Source organism: Pteronotus mesoamericanus, unplaced genomic scaffold, assembly GCF_021234165.1.
Source record: "Pteronotus mesoamericanus isolate MK-2021 breed Mesoamerican mustached bat unplaced genomic scaffold, CSHL_Meso_final scaffold_99, whole genome shotgun sequence".
NCBI classification, from domain to species: Eukaryota; Metazoa; Chordata; class Mammalia; order Chiroptera; family Mormoopidae; genus Pteronotus; species Pteronotus mesoamericanus.
In genome coordinates this window covers 3,053,261-3,071,226 of record NW_026555330.1, presented here as the reverse complement: position 1 = coordinate 3,071,226, position 17,966 = coordinate 3,053,261, and the positions used below count along the sequence as shown (strand labels likewise).

The following is a 17,966-nucleotide window of genomic DNA, read 5'->3' as shown; positions in this document are numbered from 1 at the left end:
ACCCCTTGTGTTTCTTTTCTCTTCATACTTGAAGAGGACTATATTAAAAATGTGAAAGTGTAAATAAAAATGAAAAAGGGAATCATGGCAAAAGTAAGAGAACAGTTTGAGCAGTCGAGAAAAGGTTAATGGTTAGTTTAAAAACTTCACCATCTTGTTTAAAATCAGAGCATTGTAAGGTTTTTAATTCTCCTTTTACTAAAAACAGAACTATGAGAGAAATGAGATATTAAAAGAGGACCCCGATACTATGGATGATTAAACACAGGCAAACACAGGTCATCAGTCCCCCGGGTCCCAGCCATGACCGTGACCCACCCAGACAACCCAGCTTCCATGGGGGCAAGGAGCCCACCTGAGCAGCCTGGGAAACCAGCGAGGCTTTGAAGTCTATGCTCCAGGAAGATGCGAGACACCCCAGCCACTGACTTTTAAAAACACAGTTTCAATAGGGAAATGGCAACCCTTCTCCCCTCAAAACCCACAGAGCAAATCCTTCTGAATAATGAGCTTTCTGATTTAAAATCCTCCGCTAAAAGACCTACCCTCTTAAGGGAGACATCAAAATACGCATCTTCTCCCTTGTTCTGGGACTTAATTCCCACAAAGGAGTGAACAGCTGTCCTGAATTCCTCCCAGCTGAGCTGAAGCTGCTAGAACCGGGGCCTGCAAAGCCCTCCAGGTGCAAACACAGCCCCGATGCTCGGCCCTCCTGGGGGGCTGCCAAGGGTGGCAGGTGAGCCAGGGAAGGGGAGCCGTTGCCCGGGCTTCTCTGCCAGCCTGAACCCTAGAGTGCCACCTGCCCCGCCTGCCCCGCCCCTCCAGCACAGTGTCCTTCTCTCCCCTGACCTCTCAGCGATGCCAGCTACTGGGCCAGACCAGTGAGGGGAGGAGAAGGGAGCAGCGTGTCCCCCCACTTACTGATGGGGAGGACTATGATGGGGATGTTTTTGGGACGCTTGCTCTCCTTGTCGATGAATTCCCCGGTGACCGTTTTCTCTCTCTCTGTCACACGACAGTTGTATTTCCCACTGTCTTCCTGGCGCAGGTGGTAGATCTTCAGCACAAAGACGCTGTCGCTCTCTTTGGCCACTTTGAGCTGGCCCCTGGCTTCCCGATGGGCGAACTCGCTGTTGAGGACGGGCACAGCGTTAGGCCCCATGCTGGCAATGAGTGAGCTGTTGAAGGCCCAGGAGACGGCGAAGTAACGGTCAGGAATGTTCTGAGCCTCCAGGATGCACCTGAACTCCACCGGCTCCCCCATGGTGTACAGGCGCTTCTCCGTTTCCAGACGAACGGTGAACTCTTTGTCTGAAAAAAACCACAAGACGGCGCGTTCCGGGTGACGGAGGATGCCAGCTACGCAGGCGGCCTCCGCACGGCCCCGCCACCTGTGCCTTCTTCCAGTGCCATCCATAGGGACCTGCCACTGCACTCGACCTGAGCCGGAAAAAACCCAGCTCCCACCCAGGCGGTCTGAGAAATCCTTGGACGTCACACAGGAAGCTCAAGGGAGCCAGACCCAGTCTGAAGGGCCCGTTACCCGGGTCGAGACCGACGGGCTCTGTCTGCGGCCTACACTGCTCTAGACTTGACCCCCGAAGGTCTGTAAGGAACCCCGCATATCAGCTACATGGCATAGCGCGTGGTGGGTCTAGCCTGACCTCTACACCCAGAACTCCACTGAGCGACACGACTGCGCGTACTTTCAGCAGACAGAGCAGGACTTACCCCACTGGGGTGCGTGAGACAGAAGTATACAGCGGCCTTGGTGCTGACCCCCAATCCTAATAAACTGAGAAATTAGTATATTGAAGTACACTCTTCACCCCCACGTGAATATTGGAAATAAGACTCAAGCAAGACTGACCCTAACAAAAGCACACAGGAAAAATGAAAACTAAAGGCTTTTCAGTAGCCACCACCTGACAAACCTTAAAGTGTAGCCAAAGGTACCTATTTGCAGCAGAAGCCAGAACACCTCTGAAATGGCCAACGAAGCCACGCCCCCTCCAAAGAGCTGGTGTCTAATGTGGCGGGAAGGGGAGGTGTGCGGGGGGGAGGTCATCCCCACTAACCTGTCCCAGTACTCTGTGCAATGGAGCGTGGTAACCGTCACGCCCATGGACAGTTCTCCTACCTCATAGGCACCCATGGGGTGGGGTGGGTAAGACAAAGGAGTCAAGGGTTGGAGAAAACATTCTGTTCTAGAAAACAGAACAAGGAACCGTGGGTAGGGGAGGCCGAAGCTGTAACCACTGCCCAAGTCCCTCCCCTTCCAGCTGTCCATCTAAGAACATGGAGGGGGAATCACTTTAAAGGGACACCTTAATTCCCCATAGGCTCCCACCTCAATGACCTTCCCTCCACGGGCATGTCAGAGCCTCTCGCGCGATCTTCAGGCCCCTGATCCACCTGCACTCCCCACCCCGCGCTCTCCGCAAGCAAAGGAAAATCCTTTTTCCCTGAGAAAACACAGGCATCACGAGAGTCCTGCTTCCCCGTTCCTCCTCTCCAGCCCCAGCTTGGCTTTGTCCCAGGCTCTCTGTCCCCTCCCCTCCCACATGGCCGTGTCTTGCCCCAAACACCTATTTTTCCCCCAGTAAATTAGCTTTACTCCCCACACTCCCTAACAACACAAACCGGTCAACAGCTCCAAAGGGGCTCACCCTCAGTATGCCGGCTGCTGCCTCGGCTTCCCTTCCCCAGGGACTAGTCCTAAGGGTTGAAAGAGGCAGGTTTTGTTGTCCCCCTCTGTGTAGATGGACTCACCTACATGGGATTGTGCCCATGTTGCCTGCCAGACACTTGCTCTCTGGTCAACCAAATTACAATAATTTATATCTCAAAATCAATGATAAAAATGCCCCCCTTCCACAAAAATGCCCCTGAAGCGGTGCAAACAGGTGTCCTAGACCTTGACCTTTCCCGTTTCCTTGAGGGTAGGCCCACTGTGCCGTTCTTCTGGCAGCCTAAGACCTCATGCAAGGCCCCACCACCAGGAAGTCCGTATGGCCCCAGGCTGGAGACATGGCTTCAAGGCTCCACCCTCCTGTCTGCACAGCAACTTGCTCTTGCTTATACCCAGGCAGTTAAACCTCTAGAAGTTGTTTATGCCTTTTCCAATAACCCCCTCACTCCCTGGCTCCCTGAAATTGGCTTCCCGCCCTCTTTCCACATTTCCCTGACCTGGCAGATACACGGATGCCCTCTCTGCCCCCATCACAGCCAAAGGCTTTCCTGGAGCGGGCCCCGCCTCCAGCCCCGCCCCCTGCCTGGGGCTCCAGGGCACTTTCCCTCCGGCTTCTCCTCTTGCCTGACCACTCGGTTTCTCTCTCTCTCACTGGGACCTGCTCCGCTAACACTTCATCCTGCGGCTGTTTTCCTGGTCCTTCCTCATCCCCAAGTTGAAATCTAGCCGAGCTCTATGTCCAACGACACGCTGGGTGTTTCACATACTGAGCCACTATAAGAAGAGTCTGCTTGCAGGAAGGACTCCTTGACTATTATTTACAGGAAGGAAAAAAAAAAAAGGCCAGCCAGTGCTGCCACTCGTGGGGACACAGGGGCCCTCGAGCAGGACTTCGCAGCTCCTCCTTTCAGTTCAAGGAGCCACCCCCGTCCCGGCCACAGTGCCGACACAGTCGAACCCCCCCGCCACAGCGCCCCCCACTCCTTGGCCCCCAGCACCCGCTCACTGCCTCCCCTCCAGGCCACTGGCACTCACCTACTCCTGGGCGTACTAGCTCTTCCTCACCTGGCCTCTCGAACCAGATCCAGCCTGTTTACTCTGCCTCTAGGTGGCCTCCATGGTTTACTTTTAAACCCAGATTTAACTGGGTCACCCCTTGATTAAAGCTCTCCACCCCTGCCCCCGGCGGGGGGGCTGCAGCAGTGGTTTTCAGATGTGACTTGTCGGGGCACTGCCTTTTTTTTTTTTTTAATGTCATAACATCTGCAGTTTATTTAAAAAACAAAAAACAGGTTGTCAAGGCACAAGCCATGGTTTGCTGACCTCTCTTTTACTCTAATAATGTACCATTATCTTTGAGCTTCTCATTCTAGAACATCTTTGGTATCCAATATTTCAAAGCCTTCATTTAATTGACTGTATTTTTATTCTCCCAACCTGTCCTCATTTCATCTACACATTAAAACACTTTCCGTGGAACTGAGAATTGCCTCTTTGAGTAAAATGTGACAACGTGCCTACTTTCAGCTACTACCCCACAACCAGCACACACATCCACAGTAGTAACAATAGACGATACAAGCATCTGAACACTTGCCTGGGGCTGAGGGACCTTCCGAGCTCACTCATGTGGCCGTTGGCATGAGGGCCCAGTTCTTCAGCTCAAAGCTTGTCCTATCAGCGGCCTGAGTTTCCTCATGGCCCGTCAGCTGACCTCCTCCAGAGAAGCACTTGAGCTCGCACCAGCAAAAGCCAGGTGCGGACGGACATACGTGTGCACGCGGATTCTAGAGGGCTCGGTCAGGGGACCTGGGCTCCGGCGGAGGGAGGGAGGGCGGGCAGAGCAGAGTGCAGTCTTGAATGGAGAGACTGGGGCTTGCGGCTCTGGCAACAGAGCTGAGGGGCAGCCACCGGGATCTGTGCTAAGTCCCTCTCCTGCACCGTGGAGGCCACTGTTCTTGGGTCAGGGCTTCTTTTTTTCATGCAAATTTTTCTGTGCCCAATATACGAAGCATTTGGTTGAATCAAGGGGGGACTGAATCGGGGGGGTCCCATGCCTTCTTCCAGCACCCCTGACATGCACACAGGCACATGAACACGCGCACACGGAACCTCTCAGACCGCTAAGGGGTTTCTAAGGTTCCAAGAACAGCTTGAAAACACTTGGTCCACAGAGTGAAGGCCAAGGTCCACACTACAGCACGAGGGGCTTCCGGTCACCTTGCCTTCCTCCTCTCATCACTCACAGCTGGGACTCGGCATCATCTCCTGACACGCAGCTTCTCTCTGCCTGCCAGCGTGTCAAACAGTCTCATGCTTCTGCTGCTGCTCTCTTGCCAACTCTCAAGACACAGCTCAAGTCCCCAAGCGTGTTGGTTTTCCTGGCTGTGCCTTAACAGCAACCCCCTCCAGCGAAACTTACTGTTGTTAAGAACACTTCGCAGTCACTGCGTTCCCAGAGCGCTCTATACACAATACTAGGGTAGCCCTTGGCACACTCCACTTAGCCACTGGCTTGGCCATCCGCAAGCTCCCCGAGTGCAACGACCAAGTGCTAATCACCTCTGAATCCCCAACGCGGCCACCACACCTTCAGTGCTGCCGGGACTCGTAGGATGTTGCTGAAATGAACTGTGAGAAGGCCACGCTGGGGCTGTAAGCACTGAGCCAGAACAGCACAGGGACCCAGAGTGAAGTCATCAACTTTTATTCCATCGAGTTTTTCTTTGGCTGGCTTAGTCTGGATACATTTGCTGGGCAAATTTAAAAACTCCTAATTCCAAATTGGTAAGATTAAAATAAAGTAGATTAGCTGATTCAATCTAATTTAAAAGCATTAAGACTCAAAATGTGGTCCAGGCTTTTGAAGCTGATATTAAAACCATCCAAGAAGGGAAAAGATAAATATGAAATAAGGCACCTTCTGTAGATTTCTTAGTATTGGAAGATCCAGAAGCTGCTAAAAGCTCTGGGTCCCACAGAGCAGATAAGGCGCTACCAACTCAGGAGCCCCGACCCTTCTCACAAAGCCCTCACCACCGCGTGGCGTCCAGAGACTCACTCCTGCCCTCTGACCTCCAGAGCTCTGCCTGACCAAAGAGAGACCGTGCAAAAATCACCTAAGAAGGATATGCTGGAAACCCAGCTTCCCAGGCCTCGGCCCGGGAGCCGGACTCAGGAATCTGTGCTGTTCTGGCCCAGGAACCTGCACTGCTAGGTAAATCAGAAGCTCTGCTCCAGAACAACAGAAGAACAAGTGGCAGAAGAACTATGTGAAGACCAAGACCACTGACCGTAACAAATGGGACGGGGAGGCCAGGAAACGGGTCCTGATGAGGCAGCCCCACCTGCACCTACTGCTCCCATAAAGCACAGCTCCACTCACCAGGGCAGCAAGAGCCCGTCACCAGAGGTCAGCAGAACACAAGGAAAGGCTCTTGGGCCACTCATGATACCTCATTAATGGCACAATGACTGCCCTCAACCAAAACCAGGGGACCCAAGGCCCACGAGAGCCTCCCCGAGTCCAGCCGAGGCACCAGCAGCAGTTCTGGGCTCTAATTGGGAGCTGGATGGCACAAGAGTGCAGTGCGATGGGGCGGGGAAGCGGGGACAACGGGAAGAGCAGGAGCATCTCCGCTCATGGTGCTGCCGCCTCCTGGGCCCAGCCCTCAGGCAATCCCTGTTCTAGGCCCTTCCCTTCAGAAGACCTGGGCGGTGAAACGCAGTGCTCTCAGGCCTGACCTCACAGCACACCCTGCGCCTCCTCCTGGGACCGCGCCACCAGGCCGCTGCGCCCAGCACCTTCCCCGCCGCCTACCCACCTCCCAGAACTTCTGAAGAGCTGAGAGGGACAAAGCCTTCGGGAAATCCAAAACCACCACCAAAATAATATAAAAAGTAATCATTTACGCCAAAATTTCTCTAGCTCAGGATTTCATGCCTTGATGGAAGGCACCTAATCTCAAACGTCTTCTGGAAAGGAAGCAGGATTTCTACCTGAAGCAGGCGATGCCCTCAAAGGCGGCAGGCACGTGACTAACGGGAACCCAGCCGTAAGAGACAAAGGGTTTCTGTGACACCTCCCAATGTTTAAGACGAATTTGTAGTTCAAGAAATGGTAAGATTCCGTGTAGGTTAAAGAAACCATAGACTCATGTGGGCTGAAGAGCCCACCTCTGTCAGCAGGATCAGCCAGCTCCTCTCTGAGACTCACGTGCAGGTAGGTCTCAGGACCGCTGGGGCTGATACCTCCCTCAGCTTCCTCTGGTTCTCAGGGCAGACCGTCTCTAACTTCCTGTGAAAACCTAGGGCACTTTCAGAGGTCCCTAAAGAAGGCGTCAGCACACCCTCCCCGTGTCTGAAACCCTCGCCACCAGGTGGAGAACGAGGACAAGAGGGACTGACCTGTGGGCTGGACAGTGACCACGGCGCCCTCGGAGCGCTTTCGGGCCATGGCGTACCACGAGCCGTCGGGGTCCTGGATCCACTCGGCGGCCTCGCAGTAGAACTCGCCCTGGTCGGAAGGCTGCAGGTGGAAGACGGTGAGGCGGAAGGTGCTGCTCCCCAGCTTGTCCAGCCGCACCTCCCCCAGGCTCTGTCTCTGGGCGTACTCGCTGCTGGAGTGGAGCAGGAAATCGCGGCTCAGGGCAATGACCTCCACGGGCTTCTCGCTGCCTCTCTGCCGGAGCCAGGCCACAGACAGGTGGCTGTGCTGGAACGTCTCGGTAGCCACCTCACACGTGAGCTCCAGCGGGTCCTGCTCCACTTTGTGCAGAGTCTGGGGCATGGCGGTGGCCTGCAGGGAGTCTGGGATCACTGCAACACAGACATACGCATGGTTACTACAAAGCTGCAGAAACTTAACAGTCCCGGGGACAAACTGGAAGCCATCCTACTTTGGGCGCATCATGAGAAGGCAGGGTTCTTTGCAAAAGACAATAGTGCTGGGAAAAATAGAAGGCAGCAGGAAAAGAGGAAGCCTGAATATGAGATGGATTGAGTCCATAAAAGAAGCCACAGGCCTGAGTTTACAGGAGCTGAGCAGGGCTTCGAAGACAGGGCACTGGATGTTACTCATTCACAGGGTCCCCGAGAGTCAGAGCCGACTCAACGACAGGTAACGACAACAGAGTCCCCACCCCACACAGCCTTCAACCACCGCGGCAGGGCGGTGGGCGACCCCGGACGGCACAGAAACAGGAACGTTCTGTTCGGATTTGGATCGCAAGTTTTTGGCAACTACTCTTACCTGCTTTGTTATTTTCATAACACTCAGATGAAAGGCGGGTTGTGTTTCATCATGCCTAATAAGTGAACTCCCTGAAAAGTCTTTGTAAAAAGCATTTTCTTTTAGGCAAAATTGGATTTTATTGTTGATTCTGGTATTACTTCAAGATACTTGAAATTGGCTTCCGAAAGATCTTCAAATGGAATCGTTCCTGGAACTTGGGGAGTTTTATGTTTCTAAACAACTTTATCTTTTCCTCCCTTCCAGCCACCCCCCGACATGCCCTCCCCAATTGACTTCAGCAACGCCTTGCACTGGGAGGCTATTTAAAAAACAAACAAACAAAAACCAAAAAACTTTGGTGGGGTGGGGATATGAGGGGGATAAATGATAATGGGAAATAATACCATAAAAATAAATGAGTACACAATAAATAAATAAATAAATAAATATTTTGGTAAAGAAAAGCATCGTCACCCTTGATTTTTTAACAGGTTCAATTTTTGAATCATTCACTGGCCAAAGTGGTCTACTCTGGAAGAAAGCCACGGTATGGGGGTGACTTAGGCAAGTGACGAGTCCCCTGTGGTCCCTTGGTCAGAATTTTCCCCTGGGGACTACACACCCGTCCGTCCCCGACTGACGAGGACACCCCAGTCACAGCTAGTGTGTGTTTCCTGACTGCACTCATCTCAGGGTTGGGCGCAGGCGCCCTGCGGGAGTCCAGACTTGCCAGAGAAAGGAGAAGTCACCAGAGGAAGCTGGAGGCGGAGGGAGTGGGGCAACGGCAGTGTTTGCCAACGGGAAGGGTCGCCAATTCCAGCGTTTACAATCACAATTAAGCCTGCGCATTATGACCTGGGCAACAAAAGAGAATGGCCTCAATAGCGGTGACCCTTCGCACTGAGATCCCTCCATCACCCGGGGATCACCGGCCGGCCAGCACACATGCCTCACGCACGGGGCCGGGACGTCCAGAAGCCCGGTCTGAACAAGGACGGCGGCTGCATTCACTTCCTGATTGGGCAGCACAGAGGCATCTCAGAGCCTGTCCAAAGCCCCATGTCCAAGAAGTTTCGCCTCTCTTCCAACTGGTATCATACGCTTCACCATCCCCATCATTTCTGCAGACCATCAACCACAAACATTCTCGCCTTATATTTTCATATCCCCTTTCTCGAGCTAGAGGGCCAGTTAACTTTCTCTGATATACGTAACATCTGCTTTAGCTCTTTTTTGAGTTCAGCCACAACCTTGTATTATTTACAAAGGGACACAGACTTGATTCATTTATGTTACTGGGTTATCTCTAAAATGTGTGGGGAAGTTTTGTTTGGGTTTTTTTTTTTTTTTTTAAGTCAAACAAAGCTGGGCTCTAAAGGAAGTCACTCGGTATTCTAGACTGAATGTTCATGTCCCCTCAAAATTCATAATCAAAATCCAGTCCCCTGTGTGATGGTATTTGTGGAGAAGGCCTGTGGGAAGTAATTAGTCAGGAGGGTGGAGCCCCCGTGAATGGGACGAGGGCCCTTGTAAAGGGACCTCAGAGAGCTCCCTCACTCCCTGCCCACCCACCAAGTGAGGACACAGGGAAGAGTTAGCAGTCCCCAACGTGGAAGAGGGGTCCCCCAGAACTGACCAGGCTGGCACCCAGCTTCCAGGCTGTGTGAAATAAATGCCTGTCGTTCGACCTGCTCGGTCTATGGCACTTTGTTACAACAGCGCAAACTGACCGTGACACTCGGGCAGCATCCGGGCCACATAAAAACAGCCCTCTCCTTACCCACTAGGTTCATCTTGGCGCTGTAACTCCCAAAGTACTGCTCATCGGTGCTGGGCGTGTAGCATTCGTACTCCCCAGCGTCCCGGGCCTGGAGCTCGGTGATGTGCAGCAAGGCCGAGTTCTCCTGGATTCTCTCTACGTAGATCTTCCCGCTGCGGACACGCTGGGTGTATATGGCGTAAGGGAAAGAAGAGTCCACGGTGCTGACGATCTGGACCTCGCGCTCGGGGGCGGAGGGCAGGTAGATGGACCACTGGAAATTCTGCTCAGCAGACCCCTGGTAGCCACTCACGTTGCACCAGATGGTGATGTGGGAGCCCTCCGTGCGGTACAAAGGTCCTTCCTGGACGGCAACTTGACGCTGTGCTGTCACTACACCTATGGGGACACACACACACAAAAGGTTAATTTATTTCTCAGACCGAAATGTAAAGTAGGCAGCAATCTTCAAATGGTTTGCAATTTGTGTGACATGACAGTCATAGGAATAGCTTGCTGGCCCTTTCTGAGGTATTCTATGATCTATAAATATTAATTAAACCCTCCGTGGTAAGGAACTGTCCCTAATCGGGATGTATGGGAATCTGATCGTGCAAAGACGTGGTTCTGTTACTTACTTAGCAGTTGACCCCAGGGAATGTCATTTAGTCTCTCTGTTTGTCATTTATGTGGCATTTTATAACTATTAATGCTGTTTAGAAGGGTTTTCACTAAAATGAGCAGGAAAAGTCGAATCCTTTGGCACCAATTCAGATAAAAACAAACAAAGGCGACCTTCTTGCAGCCTGGCTGAAATGAAACGCTCCTTTCTTGATCAGAGGGCTGGTAGGAGGGCTGGGGTCCTTCCTTTGGCGCTGCACCCTTCATTCTCAAAAGTCGGTCCTCCAGGCACGCCCGGTGCAGGGGAGGCCTTACTTCCTGTGCCCGCCATGAATGGGGCGGCGCTGAGCTCCCGCAGGCGCCACAGCTTCAGGCCGAGTCCATGCAAACTTGAATGTGAAGGGTGGGAGCCAGTTCCTGCTGCCCACGTGCCCACACACTGACCACAGGGGTAGCTGAGTGCACAGACGGGTGGCAAGAAAGTAAGGCTGCCCTTGAGATCGCAACTCTGGTTCGCCCCCTGGCCCCGCCTCCTGGCTGGGAACTGCTTCCCCAGGGTGGCCTCTGCCCGCCTTCCCCATGTTTTTCTGAACGCAGTCTCCTTGAAGACCATGGCCTGGGGAGATACGGTGGGTTTCATTTCTCACTCCATGTCAGCACAGCGCTGATCCCGCCCAAGCCGCTGAGAAGGTGGGAGGGGACAGGCCTTCGGCCTCACCCAGGGCAGCCGCTGGGCATGGCTGCGCGGAGGAGGAGCAGGCAAGGCCTGGACACTGCGCTGCTGGGAACCGCAACTGGCCAGTCACCCTGGACGCATGCTCTTCCCTGGGGACCTTGATCTCCTCATCACTCAAATGATTTCCAAGAAGGCTTTAGAGCAGACTAGCATGTGTGCCAGTGACGGCTTTGTCACTTATGAGCTGTGACCTTGGGTAAGTTACTTAACCTCTCTGAGCCTCCTGTCCTCGTCTGTAAGACGGGGCTGCTAATGTGTGCCTCACGGAGTTCTCAAGGAGACTGAATGAGAGAAAGTCCATCAAGCCTCCACACAGGGCCCAGCCCACAACTGTCCCCAGTAAAGGCTGCCAGCTGAGACACCTTCTGGCTGGAACGCGTTGTACCTCAGGATCCACAGAGGACAGGATTTGGGCAGTGATCATTTAAAGACGTTCCAGTGGCCTCTAGACAATGACAACTACCTCTGGGTTACCCACCAATGCAGGCCCCTCCCCCTCCCAAACGGAACCCCAGCCCGGAGCGCGCCCCCGTCCCCCTGTAAACCTCACTGACTGGGACCCAGCTGGTGAGCAACCTGGACAGCCCAGGTCCTAGTGGGCAAGGCTCTCAGCCCCACCCCCATGCTCAAAGCACCGGATGTAATATGCAAAATGACCGACTTTCAAAGAGGCCCTACAAGGAAAGGCTCGTGGCTTGTACATGCTTCTGTGCACAGAACCTTGCCTCCCAAACAAAACCTTCCACAGAACCGCATCTCAGTTTCAGCAGCAGAAGCAGGGAAACTGAAAAAGTGGGGTGGAGGAACGACCTATCAGCAGATCAAAGTGGTGTGTGGACTGACTGATACATTCTGGCTGACAGCATTCATTTCTCTATTGAAAGCCATCGAGAAGACAGCTCATTAGTTACAGTATGCTAAACTTTGCCGTATAACACTTTTTTTGCTGTATAACATTTTCACTGTGTACTCCTTCCATGACAATTTAAAAAATTTATATAGTGACATTTGAACAAATGTTTGCAGTATTCCAGAACCACAGAAACTCCAAAAACAATGTAACTACATTGGTAACATTCAGGTCTCCGTGCATCTGAGTGCCGCAGCCCCTCCCCACCCGCTGCTCAGAAGGCTGGAGGCAGGCCAGGACCAGCCAGCGTGGCCCTTCCAGAAGGACTTCTCAACCTTGGACCCAGACTACAACCTCCTGGGGAGCTTTAGAACATAACACTGCCTGGACCCACCCTACTGACTGGTCTGGGGTGAGCCTGAGCGTTCGGATCTTTAAAATTCTAACACATAGCAGGGTCAAGCCTGCTGCCTCACCTCGTATCTGCCTGCCCAGTGCCAGCCAGGTGCCCAAATTAAAGAACGTATGCTGATTTAAGGTTCTCAAGAGCTTTAAGCTCCTCCCTTCTGCAAGGACTCCGCACTGATTTGCATCAAGAAAGTTTCTTGCTCCTCTAGTGAAAGGGCAGGAGAAAGCAGCTGGCTGTCAGATGTTGACTATTGTGATGCAGAATACTGAGCTCACCCACAGTGCGCTCTATTTTCAGGGCTTACAAAAGCACTTGATCACTGGATCCTGCATGTTACCCCCCACCCCCCAGAAGGTAAACAGCGTTATGTGGCCTAAATGAGCCTGGAGCATCAGGGCCAAAACAACTTGTCCAAACCAGAAGCAGGTTATAAATAGCCCTGACAAATAAATAAATACTGGATTGTACTTTAACCACACACATTCAGCTGCGCAAGCTCATTGAATATCTCCTTAAGTTCCTTCCCTGTAAGTCCCTAAGAAGTGAACCTTAACATAGAGATAAAAATTAACTTTCTCTTCTCAGCTGCTCAGTGCCCCTTCCACACCCCACCCTGCCCATGTCCTTCTGTTGGCACTGCCCCTCCTGGGCAGGTCTCGTTCCCCTGACGCTGCTGCCTTCACACGCCCGCCCGCACTCCCCAGCCCCGACCCAGGCATCCTCTGACCCCGCCGCCCCTCCCAGCTGCCCTCTCAGCCTAGGAGAGAAGGTTCCCCTGGGGTAGGATCACCGTTGTTTTCAGTAACAATTTTTACTTTCGACATGCTTGTCCTGTTTCAATTACATCACAGTAAACAAATACCACTTATGTAATTCAAAAAGAAAGGATCAAAGTATTGTACATAACTGTATGAAATGGGTCAGACACAAAAGCCAGGAAAAGAGTGGAAGATAAAAATAGGAACAAAAAACAAGGGCAATAAATAAAAAAATAGTAATGAATATGGTAGATATTAATCCAATTATATCAGTATCACTTGGTCAATGGTCTAACTGCACCAATTAAAAGATAGATATTGTCAGAGTGCAGCAAAAAACACAACCCAACTATATCTTGTCTACAAGAAACTTGACATATAAAGACACATATAGATTAGAAAGTAATGGATGAAGAAAAATATACCACATTAATATTAATCAAAAGAAAGTAGAAGTATCTATATTAATTTCAGACAAAGTAGACTTCAAAGGAAAGGAAGTTACCAGGGATGAAGAAGGACATTACATAATGATAAAGGAGTCAATTCTCCAAGAAGAAAGACATTAATGCGTATGCACCTAACAAAAAAACTACATGACACAAAAACAGATAGATGTGCAAGGAGAAACAGATGAACCCAGTGTCATAGTTGGTGACTTCAACACCCCTCTATCACAGATGGACACATCCAGGCAGAAATTCAGGAAGGACACAGTGGAACTCAGCAGCACCACCAATCAACTGGATAAAATATACATCTACAGACTGCTTTATCCAACAGCAACAGAATATACATTCTTCTCAAGCTCACACGGAACACTCACCAAGACAGACCACAGTCTGGGCCATAAAACACATTTTCATACATTTAAAATAATAAAAATCATACAATGTCCAGACCAAAATGGAATTGAAGTAGAAATGAATTATCGATATAACTGGAAAATCCCCAAACACTTGGAGTTTAAACAACACACTTCTAAATAACACATGGGGCTCAGAAGAAATCTCAGCAGAAATTTTAAAATATTTTGAACTAAATTAAAACTATAATACAATATATCATAAGTTGTTATATGCAGGGAAACTGGTACTTAGAGGAAAGTTTAGGGCACTGAATGTATATATTAGGAAGACCAAAATAATTCCAAAGCAAGCAGAATGAATAATAAGAATTAGAGCAGAAATCAATGAAACTAAATATAGAAAATCAACAGAGAAAACCAGGAGAAACAAAATCTGGTTCTTTGAGAAGATCATTAAATTCAATAAGCCTCTGTGGTGGCTAACTAGGAAAAAAAGAGAGAAGAGACCAGTTATAAATGTAAAAAATTAAAGAGGAAATCACTACAGGTGACATGGAAATCAAACAGATAATAAAGGAATCCTTTGAAAAACTCTATGACCACAAATTTGATAACTGAGATAAAATGGACCAGTTCCTTGAAAGACACAATCTGCAAACACTAACACAAGGAGAAAAGATGGTCTGAATAGGCCTGTATCTATTAAATAAATTGCATCAATAATAACCTTCCAAATCAGAAAGTACGAGGCACAGATGGGGCCACTGGTAGAGTCTACTAAACATATACCTGTAGGTTAGAAATTATACCAATCCCCTACCATCTCTTTCAGAGGATAGAAGCAGAGGGAACAGTTCCTCTTAATTCATTCTATGAGGCCAGCATTCCCTTACTACCAAAACCAGACAAAGGCATTACAAGAAAAGAATACTACAGACAAGTATCTCTCATGAACATAGATGCAAAAGTCCTCGACAAAATATTAGCAAGTCAAATCAAAAAAATATTAAAATTATACACCATAAAAAAGTGGGATTTATCTGAGGTATTCAAGGCTGGTTCAACATTCAAAAATCAGTCGATATAATCCATCACATCAGCAGCCCAAAAAAGAAAAATCACATGATCCTATCAACAGGTAGAAAAAGCATTTGACAAAATACAGCAGTCATTCATGATGAAAACTCTCAGTAAACTAGGAAGAAAGAGAAACTCAACTTGATAAAGATTATCTACCAAAAAACCCCCCCAAAAAACCCTATGGCTAATATCATACTTAACGGTAAGAAATTCAAAGCTTTTCCACCAAGATAAGGTACAATACATGAATTTCCCCTCTCACTATGCCTTTTCAATACCATACTGTAAGTCTTTGCTGATACAGTAAGGCAAGAAAAAGAAGGCAAGAAAAGACATACAGGTCAGAAAGGAAGACACAAAGCTGTCTTTGTTTACAGATGACATGACTGCTTATGGAAAAATCTGAAAGAATTAACAAAAAAAAAAAAAGAAACCTCTTGGAGCTAATAAGGGATTACAGCAAGATTTCAGGATATAAGGTTAATAAAACAAAAGTCAACTGATTTCCTATACACCAACAATAAACAAATGGAATTTGAAATTAAAAACACAGTAGCATTTATATTAGTGTCCTTAAAAAAGAAATCATTAGGTATAACTCTAACAAAATATATACAAAATCTATATGAGGAAAACCAGCAAAATCAAATAACTAAATAAATGAAGAGATAGTCCATGTTCATAGATAGAAAGACTCAATATTATTAAGATGTCAGTTCTTCCCAATTCGATATATAGATTCAATGCCATCCCAATCAAAATCTCAGCAAGTTATTTTACAGATATTTACAAACTGACACTGGAGTTTATAGAGAGAGAGGCACGGAACCCAGAATAAGCAACACAATATTAAGGGAGGAACAAAGTTGGAGAACCGAAGCTACCCAACTTCAAGACACCCAATGTCACAGAGATTGTCTCTTCAACAAATGGCATTCAAAAAATAAGACTTTCGTGTATTAAAAAAATGAATCTAGATACAGAGCTTATACAGTTCACAAAAATTAACTCACAATAAATTACAGACCTACATGTAATATACAAAACTATAAAACTCCTAGAAGATAACATAGGAAAAAGTCCAAATGACCTTGGATATGGTAATGACTTTTTAGATCCAATACCAAAGTCACAATCTATGAAAGAAATAATTGATAAGCTGGATTTTATTAAAATTAAAAACCTCTGGCCCTGGCCAGGTAGCCCAGTTGGTTAGAGCATCGTCCTGGTACACCAAGTTTGCATATTCAATCCCTGGTCATGGCCCATAAAAGAATCAACCAGTGAATGCATAAATAAGTGGAACAACAAATCAATGTTTGTCTCTCTTCCTTTCTCTCTCTAAAAAAATCAATAAATAATATTACAAATTTCTGTTCTGCAAAAGACAATATCAAGAGGATTAGAAGTCAAGCCACGGACCGGAAGAAAATATTTGTAAAAGGCACATCTGATAAAGCCCTGTCATCCAAATATACAACGAACTCTTAAAACTCAACAATAAGAAAAAAACCTGATTAAAAAATGGGCCAAAGTCCATAACAGACACCTCATCAAAGAGGATATACGGATGGGAAATAAGCATATGGAAAGAAGCTGTATATCATATGTCATCAGGGAAATGCAAGTTAAAACAAGAGATGCCACCACACACCTATCAGAATGGCCAAAAGCCAGACTACTGACAGTACCACATGCTGGTGAGGCTGTGCAGCAAGAGGAACTCTCATTCATTGCCTGGGGGAATGAAAATGATGACTTTGGAAGAGTTTCACAGTATCTTTCAAAACTAAATATATTCTTCCCATACAATTCAGCAAGTGTGCTCCTTGGTATTTACCCCCCAAAAAACCGATATTCTTCTGTTTACTCAAAATCCTGCACCTGGACATTTATAGCAGCTCTATTCATATTTGCCAAAACTTGGAAGCATCAAGGTGTCCTTCAGTAGGTGAATAGATAAATAATCTGTGGCCCACCCATTCCGGATCATGGAATACTATTCAGCACCAAAAAGAAATGAGTTATCAAGCCGTCAAAAGACATGGAGGAAACTTAAATGCATGTTACTAAGTGGAAGAAGCCAATCAGTAAAGGTCACACGCTGCATGAGTCCAACTATGTGACTTTCTGGAAAGGCAAAAATGATGGAGACGATAGAAAGATCAGTGGTTGCAGGGGTCAAGAAGATGAATAGAGAGATTATAGAGGCTTTTTAGGGTAGTGAAGATACTCTCTCTGATATAGCGATGGATACATATCGTTATACATTTGTCCAAACCCGCAGAATGTACGCGTACATCAAGAGTGAACCCTAAGGTAAACTATGAACTTTGGGTGATTATGATGGTGTCAATGTATGTTAAACTTTTGGAAAAACAAGTACCACTCTGGTGGATGATGCTGCTAAGCAGGGAGGCTACGCATGTGTGGGGCTGGTGGTATACGGAAAATCTTCGCATGTACCTTCCTCTCAATTTCACAGAGCACAGTTTCTCCAATCAAGATTTTTTTTTTTAAGACTCTTTTTTTAGAGCAGTTTTAGGTTTATATTAAAATTGGGAAGGACTTACTGTTGTTTTGGGCCTTAAGTTTTAGGAAATTTGTTTTTACCCACGTGTGACTGATATAGATACCTGTGGGTCCCAAGATTCAATTAAAAATTGTATTACATGTACAAGTGTGTGGTCTTCCAGAAAAAAGTCCATAGATTTTAAAAGATCCTTAAAGAGATTCAAGGCCAAAAAAAAAAAAAATAGGCTAAGAATCATTGCTTTAGACAGCAAGTGGTCAGTGGGAAAGGCCAAGTCCCTGGTCATAAGCAAACTCATGATATCACTTAACTCACTTTCCAAGACACTGCTTGTGCAAGTCTGTTCCCCTTTCCCTTTGTGCTGAGTCCTAGGCGCACCTGGCCCGGGGCAGCATGATTCAGGAGCCAGAGAGCAGGGAGCGGTCGCTGCGCCTGTGAAAGCGAGCTTCTCATGCATTTTTTGGGAACACGCCTGGGCTCAGGGACC

The 17,966-nt window shown here is 48.3% G+C and overlaps 1 protein-coding gene across 2 annotated transcripts in view; it reads right to left on the bottom strand.

Moving 5' to 3' along the window:
• The window catches only part of IGSF3 (immunoglobulin superfamily member 3), a 91,615-nt gene that overhangs the window by 31,582 nt on the left and 42,067 nt on the right, over nt 1-17,966 (bottom strand). For both annotated transcript variants that reach the window (XM_054564716.1, XM_054564717.1), the window contains exons 3-5: nt 9,706-10,083; nt 7,100-7,510; nt 922-1,311 (exon numbers count right to left, since the gene is read on the bottom strand). In XM_054564716.1, the coding sequence (XP_054420691.1) occupies nt 922-1,311; nt 7,100-7,510; nt 9,706-10,083 (1,179 nt within the window). The remainder of the gene's footprint in view (nt 1-921; nt 1,312-7,099; nt 7,511-9,705; nt 10,084-17,966) is intronic.